The 21,079-nt window shown below is 47.0% G+C and overlaps 1 protein-coding gene across 1 annotated transcript in view; it reads right to left on the reverse strand.

Annotated features, from left to right (window-relative positions):
• Positions 1-204: 204 nt before the first annotated feature.
• TTC9 (tetratricopeptide repeat domain 9) overlaps positions 205-21,079 on the reverse strand; it is a 29,227-nt gene continuing 8,352 nt past the window's right edge. Inside the window, exons 2-3 of the mRNA XM_060003394.1 lie at positions 4,518-4,700; positions 205-1,773 (exon numbers count right to left, since the gene is read on the reverse strand). Coding sequence (XP_059859377.1) covers positions 1,694-1,773; positions 4,518-4,700 — 263 coding nt within the window. The 3' untranslated portion in view covers positions 205-1,693. The remainder of the gene's footprint in view (positions 1,774-4,517; positions 4,701-21,079) is intronic.

Here is a 21,079-nt window from a genome sequence, read left to right on the forward strand (position 1 = left end):
CAGAGTAGTTAACAGCTGAAGCTCTGGAGTCAGACAGACTCGGTTCAAATCCTAGCTATGCCACTTAAGGCCATGCAACATTGGGCTAGTTTTCTCTTTTTCAGTTTTCTTATCCATCAGATGGGAATAGTAGGGTAATTGCACAAAAGAAATGAGATTATACATGTAAAGATCTGAGGACAGTGCATTTAATAAATGCTCACTATTAATATTATTGCATCTGTATATATTTTAATTTGTACAATATTATCTCACGGATCACACAAAAAATACATGAAAGTGCTTCGAAAATTTTAAAGCATCATATAAATTAAAGGTATCATTGGTAATAATCTCCTATGACTATTTCTCAACTCTTCCAACTCCTTGAAGACTGGGACTACATCCTACGTCCCAGGGCAAACTGTACAATGACAGGCAAACAAGAAGCCCTCAGTAAGCGTCTCTGATTTGACTGAAGCAACATGGCATCGCAAAAAGGGCATCGGCATCGGGAGACTAGGCTGGGATAAAATTAGTTTAAGGCAGGAGAGCCAGTCTGCAGTCATCATTTAGTCATTCAACAAATATTTGTTGAACACATTCTATGTGCTAGATATTGAGTCCAGGTAATTTCATCAAAAGAGAGGCTACAGGTTCCCACACAGCCAAATCCCTGGGCAGTCTCCACAATGCCAGCCTACTCTAAAAGCACAAAGGCGCAGCCAGCATTGTACACCCCTGCGCAAATGGCTCATTGTTTTGGGGGAAGTCCCATCCTACCTGGCTGCAAGCAGCTCTGATCGAGGGTTGCGGGAGGGAGTAAAAGTGAGGGAGTGGGCCGCTTTCAACAGAAATGACAGGAACTGCTGCCTGTTAATTTATTTTTATTTACACTTAATTCGTCCGCAGTTCAGTCTCCCAGTCTATACAATGCTCTTTCCCCTAGATATCATCTCTCCCTCTCCCCGTCCCTATGTGGTCAGCCCCTGGCCCACTCTACCCTGCCCTTCTGCTGTCACAGCTGCCTGCTGGCTGGGAGTCTGGGAGAATGGTATGTGTGGTCACCAGAGGGCACTGAGAGTGGGCTTCGATGGCATGTGAATCCTGGCAGAGTCTCAGATCCCCAAGTGGGAGAGGAGAAAGCACACACCAAGACAACGAGCGAGGGAGGGAGGCAGGGCCTGAGGTTTTGGGGGTGGGGAGCGGGTCTGTGTGCAGGAATCCAGTGCACAGACTCTCAGACTCTGTTGGCTTAACCAACGCTTCTGGTGTCTGTCTCATCCCTGGATTTGTCACAGTTGCCTTGAGATGCTGCAGTCTGTCAGGCAGCTGTGGAGGGGTCCAGCCCGTGGGCTCCGTGCCCGACCCCTTTGGGATGGTGCACCTGCCAGGCTCTGCCTCTGCCGGAAGCACTGGCCCAAGTCAAAGCTGCAGTGGCATTCCCAACCTGTGACAGTCCTCTCCGGCTGTTCCCGCTGAAGTTAGGTCCCTCTCAGCGGCTGCCCTACCGGAAAGAGGATGTCCCTTGTCAGGGCAACCCACCAGATTCCAAATCTGCACGTCTCCTTCTTTTCACACTGGGAGTAGACAAAGAGTTGAGGGGCAATAGAAGGAGGAAGTGGGGAGAAAGGAACAGAACTCTGGGAAGAGCTCTCCACCAGCAGGTTCCTGGATGTCCCGGGTTAGGCTCGGCTCTAGAAAGGTGTTCCAGTTACATGGCTTCCTTCTCTCTCTGGGAGCATCTGCTGAGCTTCATCTCCGTCAGCTGGATATATCGAATCACGTTGGTGTCTGTGAGGAGAGAAACACACCTTAGGGAACAGCTGGTGAGGGGAACTCTTGGGTCTGTGGAGAATCAGACCAAAGCTGTATCTGCAGACCATGGACAAGCCAGACGCACCCAGCCAAGGTCCAGTGTGGCTGAAGGGCAACCAGGATGTGGTTCCTCTCTCTGACTGCTCCGCGTCTCCACGTGGACAGGTCCCTGTGACCCAGAGGACAGATGGCAAGGAGAGGAGAGACAGGGGAATTTCTCCCCTTATGTCTATGGAGCAGCAAACCCCAGTGGTCCTGAGTCAGCACAGTTAGTTGGAGTTTAACCTCAGGCAACTTAGAAGTTTGTCTGAGCCTCCTGTCTCGTCTGCAAGAAACAACCTCCGTTTTTGAGTGCCTACTTTATGCCATGTTTTTAACCTTCATCGTCTCACTGAACCCTCATTATAATCCTGTAAGGTATGTTTCATCATCCTCACTGTGACCAAAGTTAAAACTGGGCCCCGGAGAGATTAAGTCAGATGCCCAAGGAGACACACATAGTTGCTGCATCTGAATCCAAAGGCTGCCTCTCCCAGGGATCATAATATCTTCCTCATAAAATTGCTATGAGGACCAAAGTAGATATGTCTAAAAGGGCTTAATCCAAATGATCAATAAATATTAGTTGATTGTAATGTTTTTTTTAAAAAAATAATTTTATTTATTTTTGGCTGTGTTGGGTCTTCGTTGCTGCACGCAGGCTTTCTGTAGCTGTGGCGAGCGGGGGCTACTCTTCGTTGCGGTGCGCGGGCTTCTCATTGCGGTGGCTTCTCTTGTTGGGAGCATGGGCTGTAGGCGCGCGGGCTTCAGTAGTTGTGGCACGTGGGCTCAGTAGTTGTGGCTCGCGGGCTCTAGAGCGCAGGGTCAGTAGTTGTGGCTCACGGGCTTAGTTGCTCCACGGCATGTGGGATCTTCCTGGACCAGGGCTCGAACCCGTGTCTCCTGCATTGGCAGGCGGATTCTTAACCACTGCGCCACCAGGGAAGCCCCTGTAATGTTTTTCAGTTGGAGAGTTTAGAAGAAATTTGCTTCATTGTCTTATCTCGTTCTTACTAGTAAGGTTAGGCAACCACCTCACCACAAACTGGGGAATTTCCCCCCAGTTCCAGCCCTTAAATTAGTGAGTGTTCTAAACATAGAACAACTATTTAGCCCTGCACACACCAAAATATGAATTAGGCTGCCTGAGATGTTTACTTCCACAAGCACAAATGAATGCTGTATAATATTCCAGAATGCCTGGCAGGGCACCCAGAACAGTACTGGCAGATAGCAGGTGCTCAAGAAAACTCTGTTGAATGAGTCCCATTCTTGGTCCTCAAGTGGCTTATAGTAGAGCTGGGGGAACACGATTTATATACAGAAAACAAATCAACAACACATAAAAATAAAGATATTAGTGTTCTTTAAAAAAATAAAGAAAAAAGCATATTGGGTATTTGCAAATTCATCCTAGCAAGACTCCTTGGAAGGAGAATTGCATTAAAAAGAAATCATCCATATGAACAACCACGGCAACAGCAAGTCAAAGTCATGGTTTAAATGATACCTTCTCAAGTGTTCCCTGGTGGCGCAGTGGTTGAGAATCCGCCTGCCGGTGCAGGGGACACGGGTTTGATCCCTGGTCCGGGAAGATCCCACACGCCGCGGAGCAACTAAGCCCGTGCGCCACAACTACGGAGCCTGCGCTCCAGAGCCCGCGAGCCACAACTACGGAGCCTGTGAGCAGCAACTACTGAAGCCTGTGCCCCTAGAGCCCGTGCTCCACAACAAGAGAAGGCACCACAATGAGAAGCCTGCACACCGCGACGAAGAGTAGCCCCCGCTCACCACAACTAGAGAAAGCCCCTGCGCAGCAACAAAGACCCAACTCAGCCAAAAATAAATAAATAAATTTATTAAAAAATAAATAAATAAATGATACCTCCTCAGAGAGGGTGTTCCTGACCACCTGGTCTGAAATAGCACCCCCTTTAATCTTGATCCTCTGACTCTGCTTTACTTCCTTCATAGCACTTACTACTACTAAATATTACGTTATCCATTTGTCTGTTTACTGTCCATCTCCTTCCATTATAACATAAAGTCCTTGAAGGTAGCAACTTTTTTTTGTTCCCTGCTATTTACCCAGCACCTAGAAGAGTTCCTGGCCCATTGTACCTGCTCAATATATACCTGTGGCATGAATGAATGGCAGGGCTAGTGGATGTGATTTAAGCAAATGGTACAGATGACACCTGCTCTAAGGACTAGGATCTGACTGAAGGAGTTGGAGCATGCTTCCTGGAGGATGTTGGGCTTAGCCCCCAGATTATCCATTTGTATTCTGTCTCATCAACCAGAATGTGAGCTCCTCACAAGTGGGGACCGCGTCTTCTCATCTCCATCCTTGGCACCCAGCACAAATCTTGGCACATAGTAAGAATACAATATGTACCCGTTGAATAAGTAAAGAGGGCTGGATTCTCGGTTGGAGAAATGAAGAATTCCATATTCTATTTGAAAAGAAGAGATGCCCAAGCTCCCTGGAACCCAGACCCCAGGCAAAGGCATGGACTCTGTGTTCTCCTTGTTCCAGGACCTAGCACACAGCTGACCCTTCATTTGCCATTTCCCTCCCTGCCTGGCCCTGCCAGCCAGGAACTCTGACCACGGCAATGAGACGGCCTGGGAGCTGCCCCAGGGGGCTGGTGGTAAGGAAAGAGCAGTTGCTGCCTTACCTGTTGGCTGTCGGGTCCTTGCTTCTTTCAGGTAGTAGAGTGCTTTGTCGTAGTCTCCAAGGTGGTAGAAGGCCACGCCGGACCGGTAAAGGGCCTTGAAATTCTCCCCTTCTTTCTTCAGGACTTTGAGGCAGTACTCTTTGACTCGTTCATAGTTCACCAGCTCAGCCTGGAGCAGGCAGGCTACAGAGGAAGGGAGAAAGAAGGGATAGTGTCATCACCACAACAGCAGCAGGCTCTGAATGTCTCCCTTCGGTTTTTCCTCTCTGACCGGAGAAGGTTTACGAGTGCTGGGGCTTTACGGTGGGGTTTATGCCGTGGAGTTTGTCATCAAATAATCCAGGGTTCTAGGATCCAGTTTCATCTTCAACAAGCTCTGTGACCTTGAGCAAGTTACCTGACCTTGTAATATGAATTGAGTCCTAACCCCCAGTGCTTTAGAATGTGACCTTCTTTGGAAATAGGGTCTTTACAAAGGTAATCCAGTTAAAGAGAGGTCATTAGAGTGGGTTCTAATCCAATCTTACCAGTGTCCTTATAAAAAGGGTACAATAGACTGAATGTTTGTGTCCCCCCGAACATTCACATGTTGAACACTAATTCCCAGAGTGACGGTATTTGGAGGTGAGGTCTTTGGGAGGTGACTAGGTATTGAGGGTGGGGCCCTTATGACTGGGATTCATGCTCTTATAAAAGAGAGCATGAGAGAGCTCCCTCACCCCTTCTGCTATGTGAGGACACAGTGAGACAACAGCCATCTACGAACCAGGAAGTGGGCCCTCACCAGACACTGAATCTGCGGTGTCTTGATCTTGGACTTCCCAGCCCCTAGAACTATGAGAAATAAGTGGTTGTTGTTTGAGCCACCCACTGTGCAATACTTTTGTTACAGCAGCCCAAAGAGACTAAGACAAATGAGAAGTTTGGACACCAAGACAGACACACAGGAAAGACGATGTGAAGAGACACCGGGAAAAGATGGCCAAGGAATGCCTGGGGCTACCTGAAGCTAGGAGAGAGGCACAGCTCTCAGAAGGAATCAACCCTGCCAACACCTTGATCTTGGACTCCTAGCCTCCAGAACCATGAGACAGAACGTATCTATTGTATAAGCCATCAGTCTGTGACACTTTTGTTGTGGCTACGGTAGGGACAAGCCACAAGAGGCAATGACAATACTAACCTTGGCCAATATTTGTCAAACGCTTCCCTTGTGCCGGATGCTTGCTTCGTTGCTTTACTTGTCTCACCTGATAGAATCTTTGGGATACTATAACGAAGGTCCAAGTATTATTCCCATTTTACAGATGAGGAAGCTGAGGCCCAGAGAGGTTTAAGTAACTTCCCAAGGACACACAACATGAAAGAGGCAAGGCTGAGATTTAAATCAAAACTGTCCAGCTCCAGAGCCCAGGTTCCTCACTGAGCTGTTGAAGGGATTATATGAAATGGTGGCACAGTATTTGACACAGGCTTGGCACATAGTAAACACCCACACTGTTACTTCATGTCATTATAATTCTTTGCAGCCCCTGCAATCCCGTGGTGACAACTGCCTCTACTTTCCTCAAGTTCTCTTCCACACGTTTGTCTCTGCAGTCCCTGGGAGCAGGGGCCTCTGACGGGCTAGTGACCAGCCTTATACAGAGCACACCTCTGGGCGTGAGAGACCTGGGGGTCCCAGGCAAGAGGAAGCTGAGGCTGGCAGCTGCCTATGTGGGGCTCCTTCCTATTCCAGAGTCAGTTATCTCTGAGTAAACCGTCTCCCCCTTGAAGCTTTCTCTCACAGCGATCAGTCACAGGGCCAGGGCTAGGGCGAGGGTGAGGAAGCTTGTACCCTTGAGTGAGCACCTCCTTACATACTGTGCCCTAGGGGCCTCACTTGCCTCACCCTAATCCCAGCCCTGCTGAGCTACCTCGGCCTCCATTCCATCCCTCAAGCATTCAGTAGGCGTTGACTAAAGGCAAAGAGGGGTGTCAAACACACTGGAGGAATTTTTTAAAAGGGGGTGGGGTGCGGTGGCGGAAGGGCACCTGTCTGCTTCTTCAAAGTGAATGAAAACAGACTTAGCAGGTCAAACTGCTGCTTCCTGCCAAGACCTGGCTGGTGGGACGTGGGACGTGGGAGGATGCTGATGCGCTGCTCCTTTGCACCCAGGTTTCTCCCACGTTGGAAGAATCATCCTCGGGATAGAGTCAAGTCACTGATTTTAATCTTCAGGGGTCTAACTTCTGCTGCTTTGATTCCTTAAATAACTTCCCAGGGATGTGAACTGCTGATTAAGAGACCAGATCTTTCATCGGGCATTTTAGACCCAAAAAAACAAAAAAAACCCAAACAAAAAACAACCTTTTGCAGGCTGAGTTGGCGCTATGACAACCAGGAAGTGGCAGAGAATCAGCCCAGATCTGGAAATTGACCCATCACGTTCCACTCGCTACAGGGCAGGAAGCCAAACAAGTCGACAGAAGCAGCAGGTTGCTAACACCGTGGGCATGGGCGTGGGTGGCTGTGGTCTCAGAGACACGCAGACCTGCTGGCACACTAGGGGTCCACCCTGCCGAGCTGATGCCACCAGCTCCCTGCCCTCTCTTCCCTCAGCTGTGGGGTGGAGGCCCTCCTGCCCCCCTGCCCTACCCCGTTGCTGCTGGAGTTTGCCTTGGTGCTTTCACAGCTCTGCGGACAGGGAGGGCTTCTGTCATGAGGTTCCCGCCTGGGAACCTCACTGGCTGCTACCTGTGTGGGACTTGGCTCTAACAGCTGCCCCCAGAACTGAAGGGTTTCCTGTCCAAGCTTCCACAGGCCATCTCGTGTCCTCCGTTCTCAGCTGAGAGCCCTCTTCCTGTCCAGCCCTCCATCCTCAGACACTTCTGTTTGCTGACCTGAGCAGTCTAGGAAATGGATCTCTGTTTGTTTTAAAAAACAGTGTTTGAATGTCTAAAACTGGGGTGGGGGGGAAGCAAAAAGGCCTGGAAACGGGAAAGTCCTCCCGCTAACACACCGTCCCCCCACCTTGGGCAAAAGAAGGATAGCAGTCGATTTCCAGGACTCATTCAGTGAAAATGCCTGGAATTCCCCTGCAGATCTGGTGTGAACTGTGAGACCTGGTTGTGGACCTGGGTTCAGACCGCAGGGGAGGTGGGGCCCGGCAGGTTACAGGGTGTGGAGGCCCTATTGGCACCAGAGGCAGAGCCCAGGGAGATGGAGAAATCTGGAGTTAGCTCGGGTCCAGATGGGCTGCCTTCCCAAAAGTCTGCACCGAGAGGGGGAATCCAGATAAGAAACAAGGGGTGGCAGGCCAGAGCTCTTAAGAAGGCCCAGGGTGGAGGAGGCAAGAGACAGTCTGGGCTGCACTCAGCCCTACCTGCGGGTGATGTTTAGGTACCTCTCTTGTTTGGGTGGGGAGTTATCTGGGGTACATATAACAAGTCCATGGGATAAGTAAAATGGGATGTTTGTAGGCACATTTTAGAGTTGAAGAAGTTAAGAAGGAGAGGTTGACCAGCAGTCTCTTGATGTTTCTTCCATGTTTCTCTGCCTGCTACCCAGGGCCTGGGGGCTGCAGGAAACCCTGAGACTAGGTCATTTTGTCCCATTGCCCTTTCTTCCTCTCTGTCATTAATCCCTTACCTTGTGTCAGAGGATACCTTACCTTACCTCAGTACCTTACATATACTATGTCTTTTCATCTTCACAGCAAATCTATGAAACAGGTTCTCCGTTATGCTTCTTTTACTGATGATGAAACCCAGTTCCAGAGAAAGTAGGTAACCTGCTGGAGGTCACTCAACTAGGAGGTGGCGGAATTACGATAGCCTCCCACTTCTGCCTGGCTCCCAAGACTGTGCTCTTGCCCATGGGTACCTGTGGGTCTACGTGTGAAGCCTTTAGAAACCACATCACCCCTCGTAAAAGACAGGGCACCTGTGTAAACAGCCTTCCTTTGGGTCCCAGGGTCAACAAAACAAAAACTAACTGCACAGAGCACTGTACAGGGCACTGGGATGAGGTGGTGAACCAAACGCCCTGCCCCGTCCTGGAGCTGATGGACTGCTGGGGAGGGCAGATGGTGCGTTATCTCAAATACCCCCGTGTGCCAAGAGCTGTGAAGGAGAAGTGATGAGTGGGAGCCTCCTGAGGGGGGAGGGCCCTAAACCAAGATCAAGTATCGTGGGAGGCTTCTTGGAAGAAGCGGTGTTTAAGCTGGGTTCCAAAGGTTGTGTTTCTCAACCTCAGCACCATAAATATTTTAACCTGGGTAATTGTTTGTTGGGGGGGGGGATGTCCTGTGCATTGTAGGATGTCTAGCAACATCCTTGTGTTCTACACACTAGATGCCAATTGTGACAAGCAAAACAATGTCTCCAGATATCGCCAGATGTCCCCTGGTGGGGGGCGGGGGGAATCACGCTTGTGTGAGAAGAGTTGATGTAGGTGGAAAGGAGAAAAATCTTTCTATGTGGGGGGGGGGGAGGGAGGGATGGAGGAAGGAAGGAAGAAGGAAAGAAAGAAAGAAAGAGAAAGGAGGAAGGAAGGAAGGAAAGAAAGAGAGAAAAGAAAGGAAGGAAGGAAGGAAGGAAGGAAGGAAGGAAGGAAGGAAGGAAGGAAGGAAGATAGAAAGAAAGAGAGATTATGGCTTATTTGAGGAGGTTTGAGTAGCCAAGCCCAGCTGGAGCAGAGAGACTGAAGGGAAGGGTAAAAGGGAATAAAGCTAGAGAAGCAAGATGAAACCAGGACACACAGACCCTTCTGGTTCATGTTGAGGATCTGGGACTTTATTCTTAGGGCAAGAGTGGATTTGGATGATAAAATAATGGTGACTCGGTTGACTCAAGCTGAGGCAGAAAGGCAGGAGAAAGGGATTCATTCAAGCGGCACCCAGGAGTCAGAACTGACTAGCATTAGGGAACCCCTGAAGCATGTTCCCTCTGCTGTTACACTCATGTGCTTGGATCCCGTCATCCCGGGAGATCCTAGCTTGCCATTTTGGATCCACTGAGGATCCACGAGTTCTCTTCCACATTGTAGCAACCTGGTCTCCGTTTGAAATAAGGTTTAAAATACGAGTCTCTGTGCTCTACTGTACGGCACAGATCACTATTCTAAAGAGTACTGGGCTGGGAATCAGAAGAGCTGGATCCTCGTCCCACCTTTGCCACTAGCCAACATTAGGAAAATCACTTTCCCTTTCGGGGCCTCAGTAAAAACGAGGGGCCCACACTTCATTGAGTCATCTCTACCATACCTAACAGCCTGTGAATATCAATGTTTGCCACTTAATAGAAGGATGAAATTGTTTCACTGGTTCCTCTTCAAAAGGACTTCTGTTCTATTACTTTTGGTAAAAGGCATCTTCTGCTGCAGATGACAATCAGAAATGGGGGGGGGGCAGCGATTGAAGGGCTTGTCTAAGACAGTCCTGCCATGTGGAGATTTGTTCTGGCACAGAGACTGGATTATGTTCGGATGTGGTCTTCCCAAGCCAAGGCTCTGGGGCAGGATCTTCCCTGCAGGGCGTAAGCACCGCCGCTGTTGGCCAGTCCCAGCTTAGGAGACAGTGGACTTGGGAAGGCAGGCCTCAGGCTAGATGGAAAGGGAGCTTGTTCTTGTCCATGGCCTTGGCTCTGAGTATATATTTGGCTTCCAAGATGCAGTTATTAAGCAGCAGATGCCCAGTGGGGAGACATGTCCAAAGTAGACATGTGGAGATGGGCCCGGGCTCCCAGACCACCATATCTAGAAGCTCTTTTTGGAGAAATATTATGAACTTTCTGGTCTCTGGGTCTTCTGACAAGTTTGAATAAATGCTGCATCCTGGAGTCAACCAAGCTGTGGAGAATTAGGACAAGCTTCCATTCATACTTGGAAAGGAGTGCTAGAAGGGAAACTGCCTTGCCTGAGCCTACCATGGGGGCAGCAGTAGTGGCCAGTGCAACTTACAAGAGAAAGGTAAACTTGGAGGACAAAATTGGGACGGTAAGTCCTCAATCGCTCCTCCCATGTGGAGATTCCTCTTCCGTTGCCAACCTTGGGTGGTTAGGGTATGATTTTATGGAAAGAGCTTGGCAGGCTTTCTTAGCTCCGCAGAGGACTCTTCGGTAGGAGAAAGAGAATCAGAAACTTAAACAGCCCCAAGCACTCACACACAGAGACAGAGGAAATCATAAGTTTGATGTTCCCCAAGGCAACCACACTGAGACCTCAGGCTAAAACACGTCAGGCTCTCCTGGCTCTGCCACCTGTTTTGTTTCTGTTTTTCCTGGTGCATGCAGGGCATGGTGACAGCCCGGGCAAAACGCCACTTGTTGGCATGAGATGAAAGGAAACTGGATGGGAGGAGGAAGACCAAGTTCATGTAGCCATTGGTTTTCTTCTGACAGCCGATTCACTACCATTTGCCCTTACCTGCTGGACGGGAGGGAAGCATGGGCTGTATGGGAGGGAAGGAGAGACCCATCTGGGGCCAGGAGTGAGGAGGGGGAACCTGCTTCATGAGGCTGCTCCCTGTTCGGAGGTGAATCGTGTCCTCCCAAAAAGGTATGTTGGAGTCCTAATCTTCAACACCTCAGAATGTGATCCCATATGGAGAGAGAGTCTTCATAGGGGTGATCAAGTCAAAATGAGGTCAGTAGGGTGGACCCTAATTCAGTACGACTGGTGTCCGTATAAAAAGGAGAAATTTGGACACAGAGTCAGACACACACAGAAAAGACGATGTGAAGAGACACAGGGAGAAGGTGGCCACCTACAGCCAAGGAATGCCAGAGGCTACCAGAAGCTAAGAGAGAGGCCTGGAACAGATTCTCCCTCACAGCTCTCGGAAGGAGCCAACCCTACCAACACCTTCATCTTGGGCTCCTAACCTCCAGAACTGTGAGACAGTGTTTCTCTGTTATTTTAAGCCATGCCGTTTGTGGTGCTTTATGATGGTGGCCTTAGGAAACGAATACACCTTGCTGGTCATTTCTTTGGGAAGTGGGCCCAGGAATTGGCTATGACGTTCCTGGGGGAGATTTTCCCAAATCAAATTATCTGACCCATTTTCAAATTGATTTCAAGGGGCGTTGGCATAGGAGTCAAGTGGAAAGAGCTTAGATCAGGATAGAGGTGACATTCGGGATATTTAACAACTGGTATAGGTCCTAACCACACGGAATAGGCACATGGGATTGTGCCGGTTCTGGGGTGTTCTGGCTGCGTCAGTGCTGGATCTGGAGACACGGTCCCAGGCTGGAATCCAAGCTCTGCCACGCACTAGCCCTGGCCCTTGGGCAGGTTACTTCCTCTCCCTCGGTCTCCTTCTTCTCATGTGTTAAATGAAGATAATAATACCTACGTTGTAGAGACTCTTGTGATGATAAAATGAAGTAATTAATGTATGTTATATGCCCCACACAGCGCTGGGCACAAACACTGATTCTCATAAATGCTAGTTCTTTAGGAAATCACTGGTCGAATGTGGTTTCCCCAGCAACGTGTTATGTTAACCAGAGGAAATTTCCATTTTGAATCCTACACACAGTGCAGGAAACTACAGCTTAATTTAAAGCCAATTTTCAAGAATAGGTCAGATATATTTTGGAGGGTAATTTAGAGGTTCTTTCTTTTTTTAGCATCGTGATTCTTTTTTTAAAAATTGAGGTAGGGACTTCCCTAGCGGTCCAGTGGTTAAGAATCTGCACTTCCACTGCAGGGGGTGCAGGTTCAATCCCTGGTCGGGGAACTAAGATCCTGCATGCTATGCGGTGTGGCCAAAGAAAATAAAAAAAGAAAAAAAAATTGAAAAAAGGTTGAGGTAAAGTTGACATAACATGATGTTCATTTCGGGTGTACAACATGGTGATTTGACGTTTGTATATATTGCAAAATGACAGAGGGTCTTTCTGTGGCAGAGCAATGGGAATGTAGTGTGTGCAGTGAAATGATGGGTATTTTTACTTATTAGGCTTCATATCCAGGACTGCTATGACCCACCCAATTTTACCTTTCCATAAAAGTACTGATTTTCCTCTCTTTGTACACGAATGCTTACTCAGAGTTCTGAAAACAACTTTCTTTTCTTGATTTCTCTCTTTTTTTTTCTTTCTGGACATTTACGTTGCCTCTACATTTTAGATACTGAAGTAACTTTATGATAAATATACTCATGGAGGTTTTGTTTATGTTAAATATAACCTATAATCCCAGGGTTACAATTACTAGGTCAGGGTGTGTGCCTGTCTGCGTGGCCTTTGCCACGTAACACGCAGATCTTTCCCCTTGACAGTGGCTGTTTACTTAGAGCCTTGGGCCCTCCCAAACGCCTAGGAATCTTCATTTCAGAAATAATCTATGTTTGGCTTGCTTTTATTTCACTGGGTTGTGGGGAGGGCAAAGAAGACAGCTGGAAGGAGATGGGCAAACCCCAGTTTGCACAAAGAGATGTCTACTTTCTAAGGGAGATGAAGAATTTAGGGGTAAGGCAGACCTGGGTTCTAATCCTGACTGCCCCTGGCCAGTTAGGCGGCCTTAGAAAGTGACTGGCCCTCTCTAAGACTCGTTTCCTCGTCTCTGAAATAAAGACAGCAACTCTATCGAACTCACCGGTCTATTCTGAGGATGAAGTGAGAAAGTGCACCACAACACTGGATGCAGCGCTGGGCCCACGGCAAATGCTCCGTGGACATGAGCCGATTCAGAGATCAGCAAAAATGCTCCGCCCCCAAACCTGTGCGGCGAGGGCAGAGCCCATCCCCGATTTCTCCTTTTTCCTTTCATGGTCTCGGATGTACATAAACTCACACTTGCCACAAATGTTTCCCACACCTAGGTTTGATGCTTGGTTTTACTTACCAGTTTTCCTTGCAAAAGTGTGCTCAAAGGTGTGTTTTCCTATCGGGGGTAGGTGGGTATGTGCAGAGAACATGATAAAAGCAGCTTTGCAGCCAGAAAAGGGGGCTTAGAGAAAGAATGGGGTAGGGTTCTGGGACTATTTTCTTTTCACTTATAGATTAGACGGCCTCTGAGTCAACAGTTGGTTGTACCCTCCTCCCACCCATCTCCATCCCTAAACTGCAGACGTGAATGCTGCCTCCTGCTGCTCTCAGCCCTTCTCTCATCACGAGTAGATGATTGGGTACCACTGCCGGTATTTCACTGACAGCTTTTTGGATGGGTTGGCAGACAGACCCAAAGTTGCTGGGCTCCTCTGGAGTCCTAATAATTTGGGAAAGCTAGGAGCTCTAAAAGCCAGCTGGGGCAGGAAAATGAATAGGCCTTGTTCCTGACTCTATAGGGCATGAAAGAGCCTTCGAGAGAAGACGGAAATATTTTTATGGAGAAGTCGCTGGCCAGTTTCAGTGCCTCTGAGTTAGTGGATACAAGACAATGTCCCCAGCACTAGCATTCACCTGGCATCCTTGGGTTCAGACAGCTCGCCTCTCAGAGTTTCAGTTTTGAAGTGGGTAAAAATGAAGGTAATTATGGCTGCTCCCCACCTTGAAGGCTTGTGAGCGGGCTGAGAAAAGTCAGGGTTTCCCTGACATCTGATGAGAACCCCACAGTGTTTCTCATTAAATCATCCACGCTAACTGATCGTCATTAGTTAACATGGAGATTCCGGAACTCTGTGATCCACATTGTTTTCTTAAGTCTGTTTTTTTTCGGCTGAGCTGCACAGCATGTGGGATCTCAGTTCCCCGACCAGGGATGGAACCTGCGCTCCCTGCATTGGAAGCGTGGAGTCTCACCCACCGGACCGCCAGGGAAGTCCCCGTAATCCACATTTTTAAAAAGTCCCCAGTGAGCACCTGCAGGTGGGCCGCCTCACCTGAGCTAGTACTTTACATTCTACCATTTTCGATGTATGTTTCTTCAGGATCATCTATTGGTTAAACCGTGAGAGCCCAGGATAACCATGGGAGGCCCCAGGATTACCCACAAGGGCAAACAGGTCCCAGAAAGCCATGCCCTAGAGCCAGGAAATCTGCACATGTAGGCAAACAGCTGTTCTCCGACAGTCAACATGTGACATTTTGGGTTCTTTCCTTCTTAGTGATTAGAGACTTCTGACTGGTGAATAGGAGCCCAAGCCAAGGAAATGAAGAAACAGGGTAGAACGCTGAGATGCTTCCTGATGAGCTCAGGAGAATCTAGCCTTGCACCATAGGCAGTATTCATCTATCCTCCCAGAAGGGTAGTAAGAGTAAGAGCAGGTAACCTTGATCAAGCATGAATTGGCCAGGGAGTGTTCTAAGCATTAACCCATTTAATCTGGACAACAGCCTATGAGGTAGGTTCTAGTATTTTGCCCATTTTCTAGATGGGGAAACTAAGGCCCAAGGAAGTTCAGTCACTTGCCAAAGGTCACAAAGCTAATATGCATAAGGGCCGGGATTTGATTCTAAGCCATCTGTCACCTGAGACCGTGATCTTAAGCATTACCCACAGTGCTGTCTTAGAATGTTCAACTGCCTATAATGAATTTTAATTCAGTTTCTTCATTAGACAGCTTTGAGGCTTGAGTTCTGCTTCTTGCCAGGTGCAACTGTGGGACTCTGTCGGTACCAAACTGTGCTCATTTTATTTGTATACTTTATCTGTATACATCTCATTTGGAAGCTTCCTATATAACTCTCCGGGACCCTCTACCCCTCTTATGTCTCTGCATTCAAAGACAAAAACAAACAAACAAAACCAAGTGCAAAGTTTCCACCAAGGCTTCTCTTTTTTAAGTCCTAAAACCACCTGCATCTCCAATTCCATTGAGAGTCGGCTGTGATCCTAATAGGGCTGACATGACACATCTCTGGTTTCTTCCTGAAACAACATCCATCTTAGCTGCTGCTGGCCAGACTAACACCAACAGTATTATTTTTTAATTGAAATTTTTATTGAGATAATATTAGATTCACATACAGTTGTAAGAAATAATACAGAGATCCCTTGCACCCTTTATCCAGTGTCCCCAATGATAACATCTTATAAAACTATAGTATAATATATTGACTACCATATTGACACTGATAGAATCTGCAGATCTTATTCAGGTTTTCCAGCTTCACTTGTACTCATGTGTGTGTGTGTGTGTGTGTTAATTCTATACCATTTATCACATACGTGGTTTCCTGTGTCTACCCCCAAAGTTAAGTTACAGAACAGTTCCATCACAGGAGGGATCCCGTTGCCCTTTTATAACTACATCCATATCTCTCCTGTATCCCCACCTCCTTTTTCACCCCTGACAACCACTAATCTGTTCTCCATGACTAAAATTTTGTCATTTCAAAGTGTTACATAAATGGAATCATATAGTATGAAGTTGTTGAGAATTAGCTTTTTTTCACTTAGCATAATCTTGAGATAATCCCCTTGAGATGCATCCAAGCTGTTACAAGTATCAATAGGTCATTCCTTTTCGTTGCTGAGTAGTATTCCATGGTATGGGCATACCAGAGTTTGTTTGACCGTTCATCTGTTGAAGGACATCTGGGCCATTTCCAGTGTTTGGTTATTATGAATGATGCTGCTATGAAGAGTTGTGGACAGCATTCAGTCTCTCACCATCATTAGTATGATGTTAGCTTTAGTTTTTTTGGTAGATGCTCTTTATCAAGATCAGGTAATTCCCCTCTATTTCTAACTTGCTGGGAAGTTACCATCTTTCTAATACCTGTGAATTATAGTACAACCCTCCCTGATGGTAACACTTTCACAGAACATGTAGGGTGGTCTTTTTATAATGAGGCCAGATCTACAGGTACAGTCATCAGGTGGGCCCTTTTGTTTCCCAATGAATAAAATCATTTTTCACAGCCACAGACTCAGCTCATGCCCATCATGGTAGCTATTTATGACATATACCTTCTTTGCTTTCCAGACAAGCATCTGTAGGGCATCTGTAAACCCTCACACAGCAAAGCTACATCATACTGGTTTACACACATTGTATGCTCAGGAAGTAGCAATACCAAACACTTATATAGCGTTTCATGACTCACTTGACCTTGACAGTGACTCTGGGAAAATAGGTCTTATTAGTCCTGCTTCCAAGAGCTGAGGCTTAAAGAAGTTAAGTGATTTGCTAAGGCCATTTGAGTTTTAGGGAAAGAGCCAGGACTGTCTAAGCCCAAGCCCACATTGGTTCCCCTCCAGCAGAGCTGGTGGGTAAAGAGACCTGGACTCACTGATTCCTGAAGGTCTTTTCCAAGTCTAAGGCACTGGGAAGCTATGACAACTTCCTGCTGACTCAGGAAGCCAGCACCCTTCAAGTGGCAGTATCTTCATTCACATCATTCTTGCCCTGCCTGGCGCCTAGATAGAGTTTCCCCATCACTGCTGATGCTGTTCCCATGACCAGGGATCGTCTGCCTTTATCCCATGGGCTAAATCTCCTCTGATTCCATTCACATGAATTTCTGACCTTCTATTTTTCCAATCTAGCACATGCTTAACATGGATTCAAATAAACATTGCGAAGTGTTTCTTTTGTTTTGTTTTAGCGACATTATTCTTGGACGTCTCTTTACACCATTCCCAAGCTGCCCTTTGTTTCCCGCCCTTCGAATTCTTCACATGGATGTCCCCAGCATTCAAGGGCTGCTGCATCCCTCTCACCATCACCACACAATCCTGGGTACAGGCTCTTCGTAAACGTATTCGATGAGGATTCATTCATCACGGCCTGTGCCGGGGCTTTGTAAGGAAATGGAGAGCATTCAAAAGATATTGATATCTTCAAGGAGTTTATATTCTTCTTATTCACCCTCTGTTGGCCACTACTTGGCTGTGAAAGTGGCATTTGAAAGAGCTCAAGTGAAAAACCAGTCTAAAACTCTTATAAGCTAAAAGCTTATGTTGATAGTCCTTTAAGGGATATCGAAATCTGCTCAAGAGAGTTGTAACGCCAAAGCCTGAGGTCAGCTCAGCCTTTTGGTGCCTGTCACATGCTCCTGTTCATGAGGGAAGGAGCAGACTTGGGTGCTACAGCAGCATACTTACAAGTTATCCCATCCACGGCCCCCAACTCTTATCGACTTCATTGCGGTATATACACAGAGAGAAGTGGAGTAGTAGGAAGAAGGTAGGACAGGATTACTGTTTGTCTTCATTAACACCCTTTCTTGGGTTAGAAGTGGGACTTTGGAAGGGCCAGTTGGGCCATCTGGAATATGACAATGAGTATATACCCAGAAACATTCAGAAGAAACCCATTGCCTGATAGTATCTTTACCTTGTTAGCTCTGGCCAAGGACACATGTCATGCCCATTGGCAGGAATTCTGAGCCAGGATGGGGGAAAATCTCAGAAGCCAAAATGCCATCTTGTTCTCTTTTTAGACTTTAAAAAATACCTCTCCTGTTCTGATCACCTCTCCCTCCATCCTTCTGTGACCCCAGCAACACCTCTCCTGTTCCTATTGCCTCTCCTGCCATCTTTCCATGCCAACAGGGCAAATACCACGTAACCAGAGAGGCTAGAAGGTGGGGGAGAGGGGAGCTAAAGGGTCTTCAAACTCCTAGACAGTTCAGCACTTCCGAAAGGGGACTCGGAGGGCATGTGACCCAACACCGATTGTTTACATATGAGGAAACTGAGGCTCAGCGTGATGTGACTTTTCCAAAGTCACGGAGCAAGTTGACGGCAGACTCTAGATTAGAACCCTGTTCCCACAACCGCATGCCATGTTTTGAGGCGAACACAGTGGATTTGAGATTTGGGCTGTGAAGAGCCATGGCAAGTATCCAATAAAGATCTGATGATTGAGTGAGCTTCCTTCTGGGTGCTGTGTCTGAGCTATCGATGGGCAGGACTTCCTAGACTCAGGGGCCAACAAGCATCTTGGACATGGACCACCCGTACGGTCCCTTCCTCCACACCAGCGGCACATCACTAATGCTCAGGACCAGTTTGTATCACAAGCTCTGACCCAACTTTCTTCCCTGCCTCACCAGCAGATGCAAACCGTCACTCACGTGCTACTGAGTCCAAAGGGGCGTCTCCCTACTGTGGGGTACCATGCTGCCAGGATCCAGCCCTATGTGTGCATGGGGGTGGTGGGCACTGCAGAAAGGATAAGTCATATTATGGGAAACTAAGAGAAAGTCTGAGGCTTGGGATAAGTTTGCTTGACATCTTTGGTGTTACAGTCTGACAGGATTAGACAAGGCACAGATAATGTCCAGAACGGCATTAAAAATTATGTGCATGAGGTAGGTTTTCTTCGGGAATATAAAAGAAGAAAGCAAAACTACCCATAATCTTTCTACACAGATAATCCTGTCATCGTTTTTCGTAAAAAATAAAAGTAATAATGCATATACTTAGAAAAGTCATGCACTATGGAAAGATTTAGAATAAAAAGTTAAAAAAGGACATGGAGGAACCTTAAATGCATATGACTAAGTGAAAGAAGCCAGTCTGAAAAGGCTACACACTGTATAATTCCAACTATAGGACATTCTGGAAAAGGCAAACTATGGAGACAGTAAAAAGATCAGTGGTTGCCAAGGGTGGGGCGTAAGACATAAAGAGGCAGAGCACAGAGGATTTTTAGGGCAGTGAAAGCACTCGGTATGGTACCACAGTGATGGGTACATGTCATCATACATTTGTCTAAACCCACAGAATGTACAACACAAGAGTGAACCCGAAGTAAACTGTGGACTTTTGGTGATCATGACGTGTCGGTGCAGATTCACCAACTGTAACAAATGTACCCCTCTGGTGGGGAGTGCTGATAACGGGGGAGGCTAGGCATGTATGGGTGCAGGGAGTATATGAGAAATCTCTGTCCCTTCCCCTCAATTTTGCTGTAAACCTTAAACTGCTCTAAAAACAATCAAGTCTTAATCTTTAAAAAAAAAAAAAGAAGTGAAAGTCTCTCCTCAATTTCTCTGCCCAGTCCCTATTCAAGTGAAGTGAACAGCTCCACTTGCATAATTTCAGATAATCTTCTTGAAAGCAAGTATTGTACTAGAGTATATGTTGATGCTAGTTTATATCTTTTTTCTTTTTTCAGACACAAAGCAAATAAACACTGTTTTGCATTCTGCCTTTTCACGTAATAAGATTTTGGAGACTGGTCTCTATCAGTCCACACGGAACTCTCCCATTCTGGGTAATGGCCACCCAGTTCAGAAAGAATGGAGAATTATTCTTTCCAGAGCTGGAAAGGACCTTTGAGACCCTGAACTCCAACCCTCGGTTTTTAGACATCAGAAAACTACGGCCCAAGAGGTAAAATTCCTTGACCCAAGGCAGCTGGTGAGTTAGAGACAGAACTTGCTGTCCACGTCACTCTTTACCAAGTCACGCTTCCGCTGTGTCTTTGATGGGGACGTCTGAAGACTTTCAAAGAACGTCCCTCGCATTCTGCTCATCAGAAACGCTTTTGTTTTACTGTATTAGCAAGTGCTTTTTTTGGTGGAGTACGTGCATTTGGGGAGCAGTTTTTTTGTGTGCGTTTGAAACAAAATGGGAGAGTCAGCATCAATAGATATTTAATGCAGAAACCACGCATCAAGAGAGTTTTCCTAGTAGGTACTACTCAAGTATCTCTTTTGTCTTAAAACTGTTAGAATTAAAGGTGAAAATTTCCTTCATTGGGCTGTTCCCACTTTTTTTTTTTAATGTATTTATTTTTGGCTGCGTTGGGTCTTCATTGCTATGTGCGGGCTTTCTCTAGTTGTGGCGAGGCGGGGCTACTCTTCGTTGCGGTGCGCGGGCTTCTCATTGCGGTGGCTTCTCTTATTGCAGAGCATGGGCTCTAGGCGCACAGGCTTCAGTAGTTGTGGCACGCAGGCTCAGTAGTTGTGGCACGCGGGCTCTAGAGCGCAGGGTCAGTAGTTGTGGCGCACGGGCTTAGCTGCTCTGCGGCATGTGGGATCTTCCCAGACCAGGGCTTGAACCCATGTCCCCTGCACTGGCAGGCAGATTCTTAACCACTGCGCCACCAGGGAAGCCCCAGTTCCCACTTCTTATTTCTATTCTTTTTTTTGTTCTCCTAAATATCCCTGCCCACTTAAAAGGATAATTTACACTTCTAATACTTTGTAGTTTATAAAGTACATTCATACGTTATCTTCTTGCTTTTCACCCTTATCTTGCGAGTCAGGCTGGCATGATTATACCCATTTAATATGTGAGGAAACTCAAGACCAGATTAAGTTCACATATGTAGCGAATGTGCCACCAGCTGTCACACGAGTCTCCCTTAGTTCCCGTCCCACTAGACACAGGGCCAACTGGTCTATTTACTGCTGGGTTTGGGGGAGGGGTTGTTTTTGTTTCTTGGGAGATGAGGTTTCGGCTCACAAAGTTAGAACTTATCAGCCAGTCATAAAAACACAAACTAAAAAATAACTACTACTTTACAGGATGTTAGGAGAGAAAATGTTCCATGCCACACAGAATAATACTGTGTCCAATCTCGTTTAGCACTTAAACCAGAACATATTTTTAAATGATGGTATCATCACTCTCATGACATTAAAACTGACCAGGTCTGGAGTAATGCATCTGCACAAGTCCAGATGTTATTCTTCTAATGGGTCACTTCCCGTCATTGTATCCACAAACTGGT

Source organism: Delphinus delphis, chromosome 2 (genome assembly GCF_949987515.2).
Source record: "Delphinus delphis chromosome 2, mDelDel1.2, whole genome shotgun sequence".
Taxonomy (NCBI): Eukaryota; Metazoa; Chordata; class Mammalia; order Artiodactyla; family Delphinidae; genus Delphinus; species Delphinus delphis.